This window comes from Hydra vulgaris, chromosome 05 (genome assembly GCF_038396675.1).
Source record: "Hydra vulgaris chromosome 05, alternate assembly HydraT2T_AEP".
Classification (NCBI taxonomy): domain Eukaryota; kingdom Metazoa; phylum Cnidaria; class Hydrozoa; order Anthoathecata; family Hydridae; genus Hydra; species Hydra vulgaris.
In genome coordinates, this window is record NC_088924.1 from 13,087,501 (window position 1) to 13,110,192 (window position 22,692).

The 22,692-nt window shown below is 29.4% G+C and overlaps 1 protein-coding gene across 2 annotated transcripts in view; it reads left to right on the forward strand.

Moving 5' to 3' along the window:
* Positions 1–2,323: 2,323 nt before the first annotated feature.
* Positions 2,324–22,692, forward strand: part of LOC136071871 (uncharacterized) — a 28,289-nt gene continuing 7,920 nt past the window's right edge. The window contains exons 1-6 of one of the 2 annotated variants that reach the window (XM_065797417.1): positions 2,729–2,831; positions 3,414–3,473; positions 17,336–17,455; positions 18,556–18,774; positions 18,900–19,069; positions 19,162–19,238. In XM_065797417.1, the coding sequence (XP_065653489.1) occupies positions 18,633–18,774; positions 18,900–19,069; positions 19,162–19,238 (389 nt within the window). In that variant the 5' untranslated portion in view covers positions 2,729–2,831; positions 3,414–3,473; positions 17,336–17,455; positions 18,556–18,632. Of the gene's footprint in view, positions 2,832–3,413; positions 3,474–17,335; positions 17,456–18,555; positions 18,775–18,899; positions 19,070–19,161; positions 19,239–22,692 lie in introns of both variants that reach the window. The other variant, XM_065797416.1, reaches the window with a different exon arrangement.

The window sequence follows — 22,692 nt, forward strand, 5'->3', positions numbered from 1 at the left end:
CGAACTGCAGATTTAATAACTCATTATGCGCGAACCTGATTGAAAAAACTTCGAAGACCACCGCCTGGTCCAGATTGCGCAAGTGCAGGAGCCAGTAATACCTAGGTCTATTTTCAGTTTTTAAAAATAAATACTTATCAAGCAACTTTATAATTAAAATAAGAACAAGTAAATTTGTAGTAAACTCATTTTCGATCTATGGATCAATTACAAATAAAAATCTGTCAAGATCTACCAATTACAGATCAAGACCCGATCATGCTTAAACTAATTTTGTTATATTTAAACTAATCGCATTTTAATATCTGCGAAATACAACACATAAATTAAAATACTACTTTCGGAGCAACTTTAGCAAGTTTATATCATTTTTTATTATTTTTTAGTTATTTAGGTGCTCAAAGAAGTCCTTACAATCTTAACATAGACAACTCCTTAAAAGCAGTAGACCAGAAAGTTCACGCTTCCTTCTTTCGGGTCCTAGGGAAGTTTTCTCGGCGGAACCTCATAAATGTTCAATCATAAAGTCATTGATCATTTATGAGGTCCCGTCAAGAAAATAAAGTTTACTTCAATAAATAATTAAGTAATAAATTACTTCATACGAAGTCAAAAGACTTAATTTTTAGAGAGCCAGCTTTTTGGTCATAACGGTCCTGGGTTTATAAGTCATGTCAGACGCTTAGGTACCACAGTAAACAAGCTTCTGACATGTCTCCTTAAAGCGTAAATAGTTGAAACCTATTTTTGCCTGGCGATACTTCACTTTTCAAAATATATAAAATCTAGTTGTGTAAAAGGTTGCTAAAAACGGGCGCCATTTAGTTTACTAGTTATGAATAATAATAAAAAGTATATATTAAATATACATATCTATCTAATCATTATCTACCTATGTATTTCTCTTTGCCTTTTATTTCTCTTTGTTGTAAATTTATTGACCTTTTAAAAATAAAAATTTTGTTGAATTACTTTTTTTTTTACCTAAGCCAAATAACGTTTTCCTCCTTAAAAGTTCTGACTAGTAAGTGCTTTTTAGTAAATGTGCTTTTGTAAAAATGATTTTCAGTAAAGTTTTATACAGAAATCGCGTTAATTTTCTGTTGAGTCGCATTCTATATGATGATTAGTCAATTGAGAAAAAAATTTAATATGCAGATACGTTTTTATTATTGACTGCATAATTAGATTGCATTGGACCTTAATTTTTTTTTAATTTTAGGTGATCCAGGAAGTCCTTACGGTTTTATCACAGAGCACCGCAGAAGAGCATTTGAAAGAAAGTTCACTGTCTAGTTCACTGTCTGTTCACAAGTTCACTGTCTGCTCACAAGTTCACTGTCTGTTCACGTCTCCTTCCTTACCGGTTTTATAAAACTTGCCCAGAGCTGATATTTAACCACGGATTTTGACGTTTCCGAGACAAGCGCACTAACCACTGCGCTACGGCTGCTCAAACGTTTGACAAGGATAACGAATCATTATCATTTTGTTCCATGTTAAATTGGAGGAAAGCTTCAAACAAAATGCAAACGTCAAAAACATCGTTTAAAGAAAACATCAACGCATCTTTTCTCTTCAAGTTAATCAACACGTGCTGCTCATATTGCTACTTGTGTTTTTTGCTAAAACACACTCTTTTCACAATGCAGTAAATTTTCCAACTTAAGTACAACAAAACACGCGTTAGTTAAACATGTCATTCAAAATACTTTGACAAACGATTCTGCGGTGCTCTGTGATAAGGACTTTTTGGAGAACCCTCATAATTAAAAAATAATAAGCCAGTTGACAACTAGTAATTTCCAGATCTAACCGCTATGTAAGTGGAACAATAGTAATCTACTGAATTAAATTTTTCTAAACCATATAATTTTAATTGCAGCATATAAAAGTAGAGGCTAGTTTGTGCTGTTATAAATAATTCAGCCGTGATATGGTAGAGTCACTCGATACTTTGTATATATAAGCAAAGATGCTCGCTAGTTTACCGTAGTCAACAATAAATTTGATCAAATAAAAATTATTTACTTGATGCTAAAAAGATCAGTTATGTTGATATTTGAAAGAAAAGGACATTAGATCAAAGTGATTGTGGGTTTTTTGATTGTTTTATTTTACCTTTTTCAAAAGGCTAGTTCGTACATCATTAAATCTGTAACAGCTTCCTTTTTTTTTCTATATTTTTTGCGTGTCACTAGCTGTTACTAAGCGCAATGAGTTCTTCAAATCCATAGCGCCTAATGTCAATACGACGATTTGTATTAACAACAAAATAAACAATAATGGTAGCTTTTAAAAAAATAATTGTTAGCCTGAACGCATTAGTTAATTGATTTGTAATGCTTTCTCATGTAAAAGTAATAATGTTGATTATCTATTTTAAAGGAAATTTTAAACGAAATTTTAAAATTTATTAATCAGATTATACCAATTTTAGCTACATAAGGTGCTTTTAATTTTGATAAAGTTGCGTTGATCGATTTGATAACGTGTGTGTCTTTTTTTGTTTTTAAATTAGTTTTGGTTCATTTATTTTAATTCAATTTTAGCTGATATTAGATAAAAATAATTAGTAAGAAAATAAAAATAAGAACTAAATAGATACAAAATCAAAAAAGAAGAATGACTTTTTTTATTTTTTATGTTGAATTTTTGATATGCAATCACAATAATTTTTTTTTTAAACAATATTAACAGTGTTGCTGATCTAAACAAATTTAATCTTAGATTTTTAGAAGATGTGATTGTAAAATAAATGGTGCAATCGATATGCTTCATTTATTAAATTATAATAATGGGTTCTGCAGCTTCAAATTTGTTAACACAATGTATGTATAATCAGTAGATTTATTATTTATTATGCGTTACAAAATTAAAGACTCATACAGTTTTTTATAAAGTAGTTCTTTGTTTTATTTTTATTTATTTAAATGATAATTTAATTTTTATATATACAGACAGTTAATAAACTTAAATGCACTCCTTGAAAATACAGGAATATGTTTCAAATAAAGTAAAGGGAAAAGTAAGGTGAAATAGTTCTAGTTCAAAGATATAAATACAATTAATATGGTCTATCTGCTATTAGGGTTGTTATAATATGGAATATCTAACTTAGTCAAAATATATTAATCAAACTTATGTCCCAGATCTTTAGTTCAGAAACTGAATTTGCCTAAACAATATTTTTTTTATTTATATACATTTATAAGATTAAAGTTACATAAAAGGAAAAAAATTACCAATGTATAAGAGATATCTATTGATCTGTCATTAGAAAATGAAGTTGAACAATTTTCTTCAGAAATGATGAACTATTTTACAAATGATTTATAAAATACTGGTTTATTTGTTTAATAAATAAACCAGTATGTCTAAACTATATATAGTTTGTGTTTAATTTTGACTAGATCCGAATAAACGCCAATTTGAAGAAAAAGATGTTCCTTCTTTTAAAATTGTGCTAGTTGGTGAGTTATTAATTTCTTTTTTTTTCTTTCTATTTTAATGTATAGTTCACCTTATCAAACCACATGAAAAAATTGATAAAACTCTGAAAGCTGATTATATTATACCATATAATTTAAAGCATTTAAGCAAGAAAATGCTGTAGCAACAAATGACTGCAAGTGTAACTTCTCATATGAAAAAAAATTGTACTTACAGTTTACTATGTTTCAATTCGTTGATTTAAGTTATTTAACAATATTGACTAGGATAAGATTTTTGTTAAAAAAAAAATTTTTAGTTAATTTATTAATGATTAACTTATCTATGTATGTATATTATAACCAAATGCTCTAAGTAGCACAAATTTTGTAATTTTTTTATAGAAAAAGTTATTTAACAGAAAAAATCTTTTGAAACCTTTTAAACATGTTTTGTTAATAAAAATGGATTCCTCTTATTAATATTATTAATAAAAAATATATTATTAATAAAAAAGACAGTCATTTGAATTAGGAAATGAAGTCAGCAATAAATTGTAGACCTCATTTTTAAATAATAAATTGCCAACCTTAAACTGTTAGAAGTCAGCAAAAAATTTTTAACACAAAGGTCTTACCATAGAAATGAGGTCAGCGATTTTTAGTCAACCTCAAACACCTTTGGCTCTTTTTGTATGTTTACATATGTGTATATACAATAATGCTATTCAAGGAGTCTATGTATTTAATTGAGAATACCATTTTGAAAATTTTTAACTACAAAATAGAACAATTGGATACAGACTAATTAAAATTTATTACCAAAAAGTACAAAAATGTGATAAAGATTCTATAATTAAATTCCTTAATATTTACTGTGAAAATGAAAAAGTATAAAAAGAAAAAGAAAAAAATGAAAAATATTTATTTAAAAATATATGGATATATATTCACAGGAAATTAACTTCTTATAATTTAACCGGAAAAACTCAATCATTTGATTACTACAAACACCCTTACTATCACAAACCCCCAAAAAGTTTAATAACAGAAAAGTTTAATTTCAAATCTTGAGAGTTTTTTGCGACTAGACCTCGCGGTCTTATATATATATATTTTTTAATAAACATATTTCATTTGTAACAATTGACATCACCAGGTTGACAATTTTGATTAACAAATGCTGTATAAAAGTTTATTATTCCAATTTATAAATCAAAATTATAAACTAGATGATGTCCATTTTTATTATCAAAATATGTTTAAATTAGGCAATTAAAAAAAAATTAAGGCTGCAATTCATTGTTGACCTCATTTTTTCCTAATTCCGAGGGCTGCATATACATGCATCCATAGACATATGTATACATACATAAATTAATGCATACAATACTCATATGCATAGATACATACACATGTATCCATAGACATACATGAATAAATGCATACATTCACACATATACATATATACATACATATGCACATTTATGTGTAAGAAAAAAATAAAATTTTTCTATAATTCTATTTGTTTTAAATCTTGGTTTTTAAAAAGTTGTATTACAGTAACTGTGTTAATTGTAAGAAGTCCAAGTCAGATCAGGTTCTGGATCATCACAATCACCCTACTTATGCTACTGGTAACAAACTCTGTGGTAGCTCTCAAAGAGGCTAATTCCATCAACAGCTGTAAAATCTCAAGTATTAACAGTGCCATGCTTTGCATGAATAGTGTCCCTATTAGTATTTTTGTGTGTATTGTTAAGGGCTCATAAGGAGCCCTAATTTATGAAGCGGAATTTAAACCAAGCCTTAAGTAATCAAAAGTATTAAACATAAAAAACTAATTACTAACAATTATTGTTTCAGTATATCATTTATAAATAATCATTGTCATTTGTCTAACTTTCCATCAGTTGGATCTTACTTCTTGCAAAATTCACCAGACTTCTTTGCTCTTTGTTAGACTAATTTGATTTCAGCTGTTTTTTTAAGTTTTTTTTCTGGGTCTCACTATTGATTGTTATTACCTGTTTGATTCACAAAGACTCCAAAAAGTGAAATTTTTTATTTGGTCCTATACCCATATACTATATGCATTAAATTACCTATTTGTTGATAAATCAGTTTGAATCCTTTGACTATTCTTTTATGTGTTTCCGGTTAGCACCTCTTCACTCAATCTCCTTTTTTTTTGTTCTTTTTTATTTTCCTTCTTCTTAAGGCTGCATATTTTTAGCTGTAATTTCTGATCAAATTGACCAAGACTTTTCTCTTTATCCCTCTCCCATTATTTTTGTGATCTCTGTAAATCTTTTATGTAGTACTTCTTCTTCCGACTTATCATCCTACTAATTGCTACTACCCTAAAACTGACTGGGATTTTTTTGTGAATATCTTTGTGACAGTCCTTAACCTAATGTCTTTTTTCTCTCTGCTAATAAATGTGCTTCTTACACAAGCTCTTAGATCCAGGTGAGTATGGTAAAAAAAACTTCTTTTTGCTTTTAAGTCAAGTTTCATTCTACTTCAAGGCTTTTCACCTTTTTGTGCAACTGCTATATCACTCTCTTGAAAACATATGGCATTTTATTATTGTAAGAAATCAATGTAAAATACTGCTGTCTGATGCTCTATTATTTGCAGTTTACTAAATCTCTTATCTTATCTCAGAAGTTAAACTCTAGAGGCTTTTGAAACTTCTTCAACAGTGTTGTTAACAAAGGTAAGTTGAACATTCCATCTTTGATTTGATTTCCCAAGGATAAGGCAGAATTATTTGCAAAGAACTTTTTCTCTTATTTGACTTTTAAGTCTAATGACCATACATTTCCTGCCATTCTTGTTAAACAGGTTAATCCATTGTTATACATCCAAATCACTCTAGCTTCTGTTGCTAAAGTCATTTTTCAATTAAACTTTTCTATGGCTTGTAGTCCAGACAACATTCTTTTCATCCAAAAGTCTTACAAAAATATTCTTCAGAACTCTTCAATTCTCTCCAAACTATTTAATATGTGTTTGGCTGCATCTTTTTTTCTTATCAGCTAGAAAATGGCATCTGTGGTTCCAATTTTTAAAAACTGTGAAGAACACTCTGACCCCTTTAATTATCCTCCGATCAATCTTCTCTCTATTTTTAGCAAGGTCTAATCAACAAACTTTTTACATCCCATCTTGAGTCTAATTACTAACTCTCTGACAACCAGTTCCGGTTTCAATCTTTTCATTCTACTGCTGACTTGCTAACTGCTTACTGAAAGATTATTATTAGGATTATTATTTAAATAAATTACTATTTAAAAAAGGAAAGCTGTTTTTAAAAAAATTAAATTTATGTTATCAATAGACAAAATGGTTCTTAATTTTTCTTGTAAGTGATTTGTAATTCCATTTTTGTGAAAAGTCAAAATGTTTAAAAACTATTTTATTTAATTCCATAGAAAAGCTCCTCCAAATGAAATGCAATATTTACCAATTTTTCATTATGTAAATAGCTTTTTTTTTTTTTATTTTGGTGAGTATAAGTTATAAAAGGTATGAGGGGAATAGTTGGTTTTACATTTATACATAAAATATAGGACTTTATAAGCGTCAAGCTAATATATATTTAAAAATTCATTTCAAGTAAAAGAGACTTGGCATGATTAAAACAATATTTAAAGTTTGAATTTTTTTCTAAATGAGATTGCAGGAGGAAAAAATATTTTTTTTATTGATTGATTTACTCATTGTAGGGGCATTTTTGAATAAATTCGGTCCAACCAATACTGAGAACTTGCTTATTTTACTTGCTATTTTTTAAGTATCATAAAAAAGCTCATTTATTTTAATTGTTTTTGGCAAAGAACATGCTTTTATTTTATTGTTGTCTATGATTTCATTTATGAATTGCCATTTTTGCTTAGAATTGTTTTTGTGCTTATCGAATAAGTCTCTGTGTTTTTTTTAGGTTTTTACTTTGATTTTCTAATTGTTTTACATAGATTTTATACTTTTGTTTGTTTTATAAATTTCACACTTTGAAAAAGTTGAACTCATAAGCTTCATAAAAATTTAAAAAAATGTGTATTTGCTTCTAATTAGCTTTCAGTTAGATAATTATTCTTTAAACAATAAAACATTTTTTTTCTGTAGTATTGAATCTGTATTAATATTTATTGAATAAAAAAAGAAAAATGATCTGATGTATCTTTTTTAATTAAAATAACTTTTTAGAGGTATCTATTGTTATATATTTGTCATTAATGAGGCTGATGTTGTAGTTCTCCTTTAGTTTATTTATTAAAGGAATTGATCATTTTCAAACAGTTCATAAATTTTAAAATTTAATTTTGTGTGACACTTGAAACAATCTATGCCTGAAATTGTTGTTATAACCCAATGAATTAGGCAATAACAACAATTTAAGTATACTTTTATCATTTTTGGTTAAAATTTCAATCAATAAAACCTATTTATTGCCATCCAAAATACTCATTTCAAGCCTATACACATAAGCAGGATCATATTTAAGTCTATAAGATGGAGATTTGTGTTTGATGTAATGTTGTCAGAACTGCACTGCATTTAAAAAAAAAATTTTTAAACTCCTTATATTAAAATGAATAACAATATGCTGCCGAAAATCTTTCATTTTATTGATATAAAAATTAAAAGCAGTCGCTTTGTAGAACACTTATATCATAAAAATTTATAAAATCTTTTTTAATTTTTTTGTCAATTTCAAAATTATTTCTATAAAAAAAACTGTTTGTTTTATTTGAATTCATTTTAGTACTATTAGTAGCATTAAACATATGTGTGTATATATATATATATATATATATATATATATATATATATATATATATATATATATATATATATATATATATATATATATATATATATATATATATATATATATATATATTTATATATATATATATATATATATATATATATATATATATATATACACATATATATATATATATATATATATATATATATATATATATATATATATATATATATATATATATATATATATATATATATATATATATATATATATATATATATAAATATATATATATAAATCTTGTGAAATTAGTTTATTAAAAATGACAAACTTACCATTTGATTGTAGTTTTTTTGCTTCTATAAAGAGCTTTCTTGCTTAATTGTTCGTTCACTAAAGACTTTGTTGATGTATAGTTGCTGACTCTATAGTTTTATCTTTAAAAGATCAGTTTTCTATGATCATGCTTTTATCTTTATAGTTCAAAAACTTACCAATAATAGTCCTGCATTTAAATGATTCTTCCTAACTCTATGCGCTCTTGTGATCCTAAAGTCAGTTTCAAAACCAATTTTAGATTACAAAAACTCCTGAACTTTTTTTTCACTTCATTCTCAAGTTTAACACAGAATAAATGGCATCAATAAAAGCTTACACTCTCATTTGTACTATATATTCTTAGGTTGTTTCAGCCACTTTGATTCTCAAGTTATTTTTTTTTATTTTTTTTATTTTTTAAACATCTTTGCTTCCAACAAGGCTGCCAGCAACCACTAATTAAAGTTGGAAGTTACTGGAAGAGAAAAGATGAAGATTGTAGAGCAAGATAACGACTGACAGACGACTTAAAGGATTGCAAATTGTATGAATCAGAAAAGCAAGATGAAGGAAACTAATTCCAAAGAACTGATGTTTGAGGAAAAAGACTAGACAAATAAGAGTTTTTAGAGCACTTAGGAACAGTAACATAAAAAGGATGAGACTTAATTAAATAACGAGTAACACGAGAATGAGTTTTAGTAGATGGCACAAGAGACGCTAGCTCTTTAGAGCAGTGCCCATATAGTATTTGTAGAAAAGAGAAAGAGAAACAACATAACAACGATGCAATAATGGTTGGAGGTTGATTGCAAGAGCAGGCCCAACTATGTTTACAATGGATTTTTGCACCTTGTCTAAAAGAGAAAGGGCATCATTAGAAGATCCATCCCCCCCCCCCTAGATATGGCAACAGTATTCCATACAAGGCCGGATTTGAGATTTATAGAGATAAAGATTAGAGATGCAACCTTAGCAGATGCTAATTTTGCAACAGATTTGATATATGGTTTCCAAGAAAGATCAGAAGTAGGAGTTAATCCTAGAAGATGAAGAGTGGATGACTCATCAATTACATAACTGTTCATAAATAATGGAAGATCTAAATTATTGTGATAACTATTGGCTGAAAAAAGTTAAGTATTATCTGAATTGAAGTTCACCAGCCACTGTGAGCCCCATGCTGTAGCAAAAGTGAGATCCTTTTCAAGCTCAAATGCCCCCTCCAAGCAATCAGAGAGTGTTGGCTTCTTATCAAGACAAGAATAAATAGTAGTATCATTAGCAAAGAATGCCACCTTAGATGTCAGAATATCTGGAAGATTGTTAATGTAAATTAAAAAGAGTATAGGGTCAAGGATTGAACTTTGAGGAACCCCTGAAATGACAGGACATGAAGAAGAGTGCTGTCCATCGTGGACAACTTTTATACTGCAATTGGAAAGGAAAAATTCAATAAACTTAAAGATGTTACCAGATACACTCTGAGAAGAAAGCTTATGGAGAAGATCAGCATGCCATACTTTATCAAAAGCTTTAGAAATGTCAAGAGCGATAGCCTTGACCTCTCCACCTTTATCTAATGCATGATAAAACCTATCGGTTATTACTGTTAGCAAATCAGCTGTTGAACAAGAAGATCGAAATCCATATTGATGATCAGAAAGGAAGTTATTAGATTCAAGATGAGAGATTAAGTGTTTGTTAATTAAAGATTCAAAAACCTTGCTTATGATAGGAAGAAGACTAATGGGGTGGTAGTTAGACGAATCAGATCGCTCTTCAGAATTTTTGAAAATAGTGATAACAGATGCCACTTTCCAGCAGGCTGGAAAACAAGACTCTGATAAGCACTTGTTGAATAGTTTTGAAAGTATAGACAACAGCTCTGGAGAACACTTCTACAAGACTATAATAGGTACGTTGTTCGGGCCACAAGCTGTAGAAGAGTCTAAGCAGGAAATCACTTTAGAAATAGAAGTTGGAGTGATACGAATGTCAAGCAATGGATCAACCTGTTTGTTGGCATATCAGGTAGAATGCAACTAGTGAAATTAAAAGATGATATTGATGAAAAGTTCTTAAGAAACAATTCAGCTTTGTCTTCAGGTGAGATGACAAAGTCTGAACCATACAAGTGAGGTGAAATTAAAGATTTGCCCTTATTATTGATACTATTAAAGATTCTCCAGAAGTCATGGGAGCCTAATTTTTGTGATGAAATACAAGATTTCAAGACCTGAGAATAGCGGGCTTTGGCGTTAGACAAAACGTTTTTACAATGGTTTCTAGCAGTAATAAACAGACATCTGTTTTCTGGAGAATTATTTTGCTGATAGATATGGAAGTAACGGTTTCGATTGGCAATCCCAGCAGCCCAATGTGAGGAAAACGATGGAGGAGAGTAAGGCTTGACCTGGAATTGTCAAGAGGTAACAAAAGTTTCCATGCCAGTCTGAATCCACAAAGTTATATAAGAAGCACATTTGTCGACAGGAAGACGAAAGATTTCTACCCAAGGGCCGTCTCAAAGAAAATTACGAAAAGAATCCCAGTCAGCTTTAAGGTAGTGGTAAGAGGTACGATACTATGGAGATTCAGATGATGATGAAGAAGAATGAGATAATAATTTTAGAGAGATCAAACTGTGATCAGAAGCACCTAAGGGTGAATGTGGAGAGACTGAGCACTGATTAGGATCAGAAACAAGACATAAGTCAAGTAGAGAAGGTAAATGATTCGGTTTGTCTGGATAGTTGGAAAGTTGACTATTCGAATTAAGGATTGAGAAAGACAAAAGAATATTAGTGAATGATAGGTTTAGAGAACTTGGTGATGATTTTTTGTGTTTTATAGTTTTTTGTACTTTATTCATTTTTAAATTTGTTAAAGAACTTGACTCAAAGCATAGATAGTACTCAGAACACTATTTAATAGCCGAAGCAATTGCTTTATTACCATTAATAAACCCTAAGCCATAGCAAAGGGCTCCAGATGTAGCCTTGGCAATGCACACTAAAAGTACAAGCAGGGACACCATCCATGCGCAACATGGCACTGTTCATGGCACTGGTAATACTTTGATATTTTTCAGCTGTTGATGGAATAAGTCTCTCTGAGAGCTACCACAGAGTTCGGGAAACCTGACTACCAGCCAGCCTCAGAACCATAAAACTTTTTGTTTTATGGTTAAGTTTTAGAGCTGTACCTTCATTAGGAGATAATAGAATGAGTTGCTTAGTCATAAAAACAGAGACACAAGCAAAACCTGTACATTGAGTCAAGAAGATCCAGCATTCAACATCCTAAACTGGAAACAATGTATTAAAAATACATCTGCGCCAGCCTAGTAGATGAAAAAAGGGTGCGAGGCTAGCCAACAAATATAATCTGTTTACCCCTTAAATTTCTGCCATTTTGTCTTTTATTATATCTTTTTTTCAGAAATTTTGCTGTTTGTGAGTTAATGGTAAATTTTTTTGTTTAAGCCTACACAATTTCATGTTTTTTTAAATGCGTCTGTTAAGTGCTTAAATTCAGTGCGTATATATTCTATATACTTATTTTTGTATAAAAAATGTTTCTTGTTTTTTTGACAGCGATCAGTATTATGCAGACAAATGTTTTACAAAAGGTCTTTTGGCTGTAAGGTTATATGCTTCACAGCGGCGGATTATTTTCTGCACAAGCATAGAGTTTTTGTTAGCATCTTTTAATTTCCCCCTTTTTTTTTGACATCTCAGCATTGTTTTTATGTTTGAAAATATTAATGGTTTCAAAAAAAAACTATATAAAATTTTTCAACAAGAACAAAAATCTGCTACAGTTATATGCCGAACAAATCAATTGTAAATTCGCATAACAAATAGATTCTAAACTGAAAAAAAATTCAACCATCATCAAAAATAACTGCAACTGCCTTACAAAAAACTACATCTTGTACTTATTAGTTGCTTTAAAAACAAAATTGTATATCAAACAACTGACTCTTCAGAAAACCCTGATGGTAGTTTAATTAAAAAAATAACAATCTATGCCTGAAATTGTTGTTATAACCCAATGAATTAGGCAATAACAACAATTTAAGTATACTTTTATCATTTTTGGTTAAAATTTCAATCAATAAAACCTATTTATTGCCATCCAAAATACTCATTTCAAGCCTATACACATAAGCAGGATCATATTTAAGTCTATAAGATGGAGATTTGTGTTTGATGTAATGTTGTCAGAACTGCACTGCATTTAAAAAAAAAATTTTTAAACTCCTTATATTAAAATGAATAACAATATGCTGCCGAAAATCTTTCATTTTATTGATATAAAAATTAAAAGCAGTCGCTTTGTAGAACACTTATATCATAAAAATTTATAAAATCTTTTTTAATTTTTTTGTCAATTTCAAAATTATTTCTATAAAAAAAACTGTTTGTTTTATTTGAATTCATTTTAGTACTATTAGTAGCATTAAACATATGTGTGTATATATATATATATATATATATATATATATATATATATATATATATATATATATATATATATATATATATATATATTTATATATATATATATATATATATATATATATATATATATACACATATATATATATATATATATATATATATATATATATATATATATATATATATATATATATATATATATAAATATATATATATAAATCTTGTGAAATTAGTTTATTAAAAATGACAAACTTACCATTTGATTGTAGTTTTTTTGCTTCTATAAAGAGCTTTCTTGCTTAATTGTTCGTTCACTAAAGCCTTTGTTGATGTATAGTTGCTGACTCTATAGTTTTATCTTTACATGATCAGTTTTCTATGATCATGCTTTTATCTTTATAGTTCAAAAACTTACCAATAATAGTCCTGCATTTAAATGATTCTTCCTAACTCTATGCGCTCTTGTGATCCTAAAGTCAGTTTCAAAACCAATTTTAGATTACAAAAACTCCTGAACTTTTTTTTCACTTCATTCTCAAGTTTAACACAGAATAAATGGCATCAATAAAAGCTTACACTCTCATTTGTACTATATATTCTTAGGTTGTTTCAGCCACTTTGATTCTCAAGTTATTTTTTTTTATTTTTTTTATTTTTTAAACATCTTTGCTTCCAACAAGGCTGCCAGCAACCACTAATTAAAGTTGGAAGTTACTGGAAGAGAAAAGATGAAGATTGTAGAGCAAGATAACGACTGACAGACGACTTAAAGGATTGCAAATTGTATGAATCAGAAAAGCAAGATGAAGGAAACTAATTCCAAAGAACTGATGTTTGAGGAAAAAGACTAGACAAATAAGAGTTTTTAGAGCACTTAGGAACAGTAACATAAAAAGGATGAGACTTAATTAAATAACGAGTAACACGAGAATGAGTTTTAGTAGATGGCACAAGAGACGCTAGCTCTTTAGAGCAGTGCCCATATAGTATTTGTAGAAAAGAGAAAGAGAAACAACATAACAACGATGCAATAATGGTTGGAGGTTGATTGCAAGAGCAGGCCCAACTATGTTTACAATGGATTTTTGCACCTTGTCTAAAAGAGAAAGGGCATCATTAGAAGATCCATCCCCCCCCCCCTAGATATGGCAACAGTATTCCATACAAGGCCGGATTTGAGATTTATAGAGATAAAGATTAGAGATGCAACCTTAGCAGATGCTAATTTTGCAACAGATTTGATATATGGTTTCCAAGAAAGATCAGAAGTAGGAGTTAATCCTAGAAGATGAAGAGTGGATGACTCATCAATTACATAACTGTTCATAAATAATGGAAGATCTAAATTATTGTGATAACTATTGGCTGAAAAAAGTTAAGTATTATCTGAATTGAAGTTCACCAGCCACTGTGAGCCCCATGCTGTAGCAAAAGTGAGATCCTTTTCAAGCTCAAATGCCCCCTCCAAGCAATCAGAGAGTGTTGGCTTCTTATCAAGACAAGAATAAATAGTAGTATCATTAGCAAAGAATGCCACCTTAGATGTCAGAATATCTGGAAGATTGTTAATGTAAATTAAAAAGAGTATAGGGTCAAGGATTGAACTTTGAGGAACCCCTGAAATGACAGGACATGAAGAAGAGTGCTGTCCATCGTGGACAACTTTTATACTGCAATTGGAAAGGAAAAATTCAATAAACTTAAAGATGTTACCAGATACACTCTGAGAAGAAAGCTTATGGAGAAGATCAGCATGCCATACTTTATCAAAAGCTTTAGAAATGTCAAGAGCGATAGCCTTGACCTCTCCACCTTTATCTAATGCATGATAAAACCTATCGGTTATTACTGTTAGCAAATCAGCTGTTGAACAAGAAGATCGAAATCCATATTGATGATCAGAAAGGAAGTTATTAGATTCAAGATGAGAGATTAAGTGTTTGTTAATTAAAGATTCAAAAACCTTGCTTATGATAGGAAGAAGACTAATGGGGTGGTAGTTAGACGAATCAGATCGCTCTTCAGAATTTTTGAAAATAGTGATAACAGATGCCACTTTCCAGCAGGCTGGAAAACAAGACTCTGATAAGCACTTGTTGAATAGTTTTGAAAGTATAGACAACAGCTCTGGAGAACACTTCTACAAGACTATAATAGGTACGTTGTTCGGGCCACAAGCTGTAGAAGAGTCTAAGCAGGAAATCACTTTAGAAATAGAAGTTGGAGTGATACGAATGTCAAGCAATGGATCAACCTGTTTGTTGGCATATCAGGTAGAATGCAACTAGTGAAATTAAAAGATGATATTGATGAAAAGTTCTTAAGAAACAATTCAGCTTTGTCTTCAGGTGAGATGACAAAGTCTGAACCATACAAGTGAGGTGAAATTAAAGATTTGCCCTTATTATTGATACTATTAAAGATTCTCCAGAAGTCATGGGAGCCTAATTTTTGTGATGAAATACAAGATTTCAAGACCTGAGAATAGCGGGCTTTGGCGTTAGACAAAACGTTTTTACAATGGTTTCTAGCAGTAATAAACAGACATCTGTTTTCTGGAGAATTATTTTGCTGATAGATATGGAAGTAACGGTTTCGATTGGCAATCCCAGCAGCCCAATGTGAGGAAAACGATGGAGGAGAGTAAGGCTTGACCTGGAATTGTCAAGAGGTAACAAAAGTTTCCATGCCAGTCTGAATCCACAAAGTTATATAAGAAGCACATTTGTCGACAGGAAGACGAAAGATTTCTACCCAAGGGCCGTCTCAAAGAAAATTACGAAAAGAATCCCAGTCAGCTTTAAGGTAGTGGTAAGAGGTACGATACTATGGAGATTCAGATGATGATGAAGAAGAATGAGATAATAATTTTAGAGAGATCAAACTGTGATCAGAAGCACCTAAGGGTGAATGTGGAGAGACTGAGCACTGATTAGGATCAGAAACAAGACATAAGTCAAGTAGAGAAGGTAAATGATTCGGTTTGTCTGGATAGTTGGAAAGTTGACTATTCGAATTAAGGATTGAGAAAGACAAAAGAATATTAGTGAATGATAGGTTTAGAGAACTTGGTGATGATTTTTTGTGTTTTATAGTTTTTTGTACTTTATTCATTTTTAAATTTGTTAAAGAACTTGACTCAAAGCATAGATAGTACTCAGAACACTATTTAATAGCCGAAGCAATTGCTTTATTACCATTAATAAACCCTAAGCCATAGCAAAGGGCTCCAGATGTAGCCTTGGCAATGCACACTAAAAGTACAAGCAGGGACACCATCCATGCGCAACATGGCACTGTTCATGGCACTGGTAATACTTTGATATTTTTCAGCTGTTGATGGAATAAGTCTCTCTGAGAGCTACCACAGAGTTCGGGAAACCTGACTACCAGCCAGCCTCAGAACCATAAAACTTTTTGTTTTATGGTTAAGTTTTAGAGCTGTACCTTCATTAGGAGATAATAGAATGAGTTGCTTAGTCATAAAAACAGAGACACAAGCAAAACCTGTACATTGAGTCAAGAAGATCCAGCATTCAACATCCTAAACTGGAAACAATGTATTAAAAATACATCTGCGCCAGCCTAGTAGATGAAAAAAGGGTGCGAGGCTAGCCAACAAATATAATCTGTTTACCCCTTAAATTTCTGCCATTTTGTCTTTTATTATATCTTTTTTTCAGAAATTTTGCTGTTTGTGAGTTAATGGTAAATTTTTTTGTTTAAGCCTACACAATTTCATGTTTTTTTAAATGCGTCTGTTAAGTGCTTAAATTCAGTGCGTATATATTCTATATACTTATTTTTGTATAAAAAATGTTTCTTGTTTTTTTGACAGCGATCAGTATTATGCAGACAAATGTTTTACAAAAGGTCTTTTGGCTGTAAGGTTATATGCTTCACAGCGGCGGATTATTTTCTGCACAAGCATAGAGTTTTTGTTAGCATCTTTTAATTTCCCCCTTTTTTTTTGACATCTCAGCATTGTTTTTATGTTTGAAAATATTAATGGTTTCAAAAAAAAACTATATAAAATTTTTCAACAAGAACAAAAATCTGCTACAGTTATATGCCGAACAAATCAATTGTAAATTCGCATAACAAATAGATTCTAAACTGAAAAAAAATTCAACCATCATCAAAAATAACTGCAACTGCCTTACAAAAAACTACATCTTGTACTTATTAGTTGCTTTAAAAACAAAATTGTATATCAAACAACTGACTCTTCAGAAAACCCTGATGGTAGTTTAATTAAAAAAATCATATATTTGCATAAGTGAAACTCTTTGAAATTAAATATGATAACCATTTATTATCCTTTTATACTTCAGAATAGAAAAATAGAAATAAAAAGATGCTTACAAAAACTCTGTGGTGGTGTGGAAAATCAGGCACAAATTAGCAGCATAGTTATGTCTACAAAAAATTCCTTCTTTCTCAATATAGCACAGGTTAGAATTAGATTAAACAATTACATTTGTTTATTACATTTTTGATATAGAACTCTTCCCACCGTTTAATCTATATTTTTTTAACAGTTTTTTAATTACTTAATTTGAATATATGGCTGATGATTGTCGCCATATAGCTGATGATTGTCGCCAGACATAAAACTTTTAGTTCCATTAAAAATGTGAACTTTTTCGTTGGAATAATTATTAAATATTGATCTAAATTTTAAAAAGATTTTTATGGAAAAAATAGCTCAAATCAAATAAACCAATTATAATAAACTGTAATAACCTGTGACTATTTTGGATGGAAGAATTTATTAAAATTAGTTTCAGTTATATAAGAAATGTTTTTTACTTATTTTATTTTCTCTTGAAATCCACACCCTTTTTTTAGCACTCCCAGCTTCTAATATTGTGTATATACAGGGGCATCCAAAGCATTTTTTGGTCTTTGAGATAGATAACTTCCAGACATGGAGCAAACTCCAAACATTAATATGTTTATACTTATGTCAAATAAGGATGCTTTGCAAAAAATTGCAATGATTAGAGCTTGGTAACAAAAAAGCCCCAAAATTTTGGGGCCCCCCTCCTGCTCCATATGTGAGAGCAACAAGTCGATGAAAAATTTTTTGTACTATTTTCAACTAGACTTATATTCATCGATAGATTTTAAATTTCATAGTAAAATATTTTAGTGTTCAAAAATAATGACCATATAAAGTTTCAACACCCCTCAGTTTGAGGGGGTTGCAAGTTTTATATTGTTATAATTTTTGAACATTGAGAGATAATACTATACAACTTAAAATTTATCAATGAATATAAGTCTACTTAAAAATAGCACAAAAAATACTTCATCAATTTGTTGCTCTCATGTTTGGGGCAGGGGGAGGCCCCAAAATTTTGGAGCATTTTTGTTTCCAAGCTCCAATCATCGCAATTTTTCGCAAAGCATCCTTATTTGACATAAGAATAAACATATAAATGTTTGGAGTTTGCTCCATGTCTGGAAGTTAGCTATCTCAAAGACCAAAAAATGCTTTGGGCACCCCTGTGTACATATGTAACCTAGTTTTTAATGCTTTCACATTTAGGTGATCCAAATGTAGGGAAATCTTCAGTATTCTTGCGTTATATTCGAGAGCAGTTTGATTACAGCTATCAGCCAACAATGTCAGTGAATATAGGAAATGTAACAAAGAAAATAGAAGTTCCATTTGAAACACTTGTATCAATTACCCTTTGGGATATTCCAGGCCGTGAAGATATTGACTTAAGGAGATGTTACTATAAAGATGTTGATGCAGCTATAGGTTTAAAATAGCATTTTTTGTATTGTTAAAATAAATAAGTACATAGTAGAGTGAAGTTTTGTAAAAAAACAATCTTTGTGTTAATTTTATACCTCATTAATGTTGCATTACAAGATTTTATTTAGTTGTTGTAGATTTATCTGACAAAGACAGCATTAAAATGGCTGGAACTTGGAAACGAGATATTTATAATAACAACTATCTCACTGAGAAGGAAGGAATCAAAGAGCAAAAGAAAAGTATGGAGTCACAGTGGAAAGTCCCTGTTCTTCTTCTTGGAAACAAATTTGATAAGGTGCAAGATATTTTGGATTAAATTTGTAAATAATATTATTGTTTTAGTAGTTTTTTATTTGTATTTGTAAAATATATTGCCTGTTTAAATAGGTTTCAAATGGTAAAGAGATTTCTGCTGAAGAACATTTACTAGAAGAAATTTCATCAGAACATGGATTTGTTGGCTGGTTAGTTATATCACACACATACACCACATAAGCAAACACTAACACACCTGTGCAAATTTATATATATATATATATATATATATATATATATATATATATATATATATATATATATATATATATATATATATATATATATATATATATATATATATATATATATATACAAACATATATATATATATACAAACATGTATATATATATACAGTGGTGGGCAAAAGTCCTGGAACATCATATTTTATGTTATGAAATCAATATATTTGTGTGAAAAACAATTTATTAGTAAATTTTTTTATTTTTTTCAATAAAATAAGTGTTTATAACAATTTTAAAGATGATAGGTACATGCACATACATGATAAAAGTTCAATATTTAATGGAAGCATAGTTATTGTCAATTACCATTTGGATACGTTTTGGCATGCTGTTAACAAGTTTTGTACAATAGTCTGGTGTAATTTCATGGATCCACACTGATTTGATTGCTTCAACTAAATCATTATAGGATCTAGGCTTTTTAGCAGCAACTTTTACTTTCATAATACTCCAACAATTTTTAATAACATTAAGATCTGGTGGTGATCCAGGCCAATTTTCAAGGGTTTGAATTCCTTCATCAGCAAATCACTTCTTTACAATTTTGGCTGTGTGGCATGGTACACCATCCTGTTGGAAATAAGTGCAGCTCAAGATCTGCATGAAAGGTGGCAACTTCTCCTTCATAACATCCAAATAGACTTTGCTGTTTATTGTGGTATTCTTGGGCATTATCCATAATGGCCCACGTCCTTTGGCAGAAATAGCACCCCAAGCCATACAAGACACAGGAGCCTTGACACTGCTAACTGCATATTTTGGCATATATCTACAGTTTTTTGGTCTTCTTACAAAGTTGTTTGTAACATTAAATTGTTTAATACATGTTTCATCAGAAAAAAGAACTTTAGACCAATTTTCTCAACTCCAATTTTTTAGCGCTGACAAAATGTTTTTCGATCTTTTAGGTTTTTTAATGATAAAAAAGGTTTTTTTGCTGGCTTGCATGCCTTCATTTTGAAATCAACCGAAAGCCTTCTTCTAACTGTTCGGTCACTTTTTTCTCAATAAAAATTTCTTTTGAAATCTCGTGTGCAGATAGCCATGGATTTGCATGGCTGATCCGGCCAATAAGTTTGTCAGTTCTTGAGGTGGTTGCTCTGGGCATGCCTGATCTCATCTTTGAAGTAAAATTTAATTGGGCTCTTCTTTATGCCTTTTTAAAGTTCTACTTACAGTTGATAATGAACAACCAAGCTTTTCAGATATTTCTCTTTGAACTAAACCTTGTTCATATAATGCAGCAATAATTCTTCTTTTTTTTAGGTGAAAGTTCTGGCATAATATAGCTGATAAATTGCTTATGAATAATAAAAAATAATAATAAATTGCGCAATATACAAATATGTAACTTTAAACTTATTTCTTTGTAAAAACAAAAGCATCAAACTTTCAAAATTTATACTTTAGATCAAAAATAAATTTTTTTGGTCGTTAAATGTTTTGTTCCAAGACTTTTGGCCACCACTGTAGGTTATATATATATATATATATATATATATATATATATATATATATATATATATATATATATATATATATATATATATATATATATACATATATATATATATACATACATACATATGTATATATATATATATATATACATATATATATATATACATATATACATATGTATATATATATATATATATATATATATATATATATATATATATATATATATATATATATATATATATATATATATATATATATATATATATATATATGTATATATATATATATATATATATGTATATATATATATATATATATATACATACACATATATTTAAAACTTTTGCTTTTTTAACATGTATTCTGTATATATATTCTGTATTTTATATTTATTTAGCTATTAGTACAATTTAATAGTTTAGAGAAGGAAAAAGTAGTTAGGATATTATGGAGGAGCTGGATGAGAGAACTAATTGATCCACTAGGTTCTATCAACTTTTAAAATAAAGTTTTTGTTAATTATTAGATTTTTACACGTAGTTTTTTGCATTTTGAATACACAACAACCTGCTAACAATAAGATTTTATATTTTTAATTAATTTAGTATAAAGAATGCATCTACAATTTGATTCAATTTAGCAGTTTTTAGTTGATAAAAACTTGTCTAAAAATTATGTTTTTATGGTTGATAGTGCTGCTGCATTGAAAATCAAATGGTAAGTAATTGGTATCATAAAACGAACAAAAAAAATCAATAAATTGGCATATGCTTGTGTACTTTTGAATTTCACTCTCAATAATAAACCTTGTATTGGCAATAAAAATATCCTATATTTGCTAAACAGATACAAACCAACAGTAGAAATGTCAGCCTCACATCCAGAATTTAATAGTTCACTTTTGAACAAAACAATAAGTTTTACAAGTAGTTTATTATGCAAGTAAGGTTTAAATATGTTTCATGCCATAAGAAATTTTTTGCTGAAACTAATTGATGTCTAAAACAAAAAATGATGCATTTTAAATTGGTTATTATGGTTATTTTCAGCAACAAGTTTAGTTAAAAAATTATTAATAGAATAAACAAAAGTTATACATTTTCAGCAATGTGGAAATAAATTTGATGCAACACATAAAAAGCCGTATTTAAAAGTGGTGGCTCTGTTGGCATCCATAAAAAACATCGATATTAAAGCAACGATTGATTTAGTATGATTATTGTGACATTTTGGAAGATGTGCTTATCCCAAATTGAGGCTGATTAAAACTGTTTATTTTAGCTCAACAATGCTTCGTGTCATACCGCACATTTAATTAATGATTTTTTTTCTGTTAGCAATATTCAACCTATGCCTTGACCAGCACAATCAAATCCATCAAAAGAGCTGGAAGGATGATTGAAAAGCAAATAATTCACTAAGTGCTCTAAAAGATAGTGACAAAATTGGGATTTAAAATATCAATCAAGATGATTGAAAACCTTGTATAAAAATGTAGTAAACTAGTATCACTCAGTGTAACACAGTACTTCAGCTCTTGGAATTAGGAAAAATGAGGTTGGCAATAAATTGCCAACCTTAAACTGTTAGAGGTTGGCAAAAAAAAGTTGACACAAAGGGGTTACTATAAAAATAGAAATGAGGTTAACAATTTTTTGCCAACCTAAAACACTTTTAGGTCAGCAGTTAAGTCAGCAGTGCCAAATGCCAACCCTAATTCCGAGGCCTGATACTTATACTTATTTAACATGGTAGTAAGCTAATGGTAAAATACAATTCAATGAATTCTGGGCCTCTATAATTATAACAAACTATCGAACAGCAGAAAAGGCTATCCAAAAAGGCTGTCAGCTACTGATGTCCTCAATTTTTGTTAAGAGCAACTGCATTTAT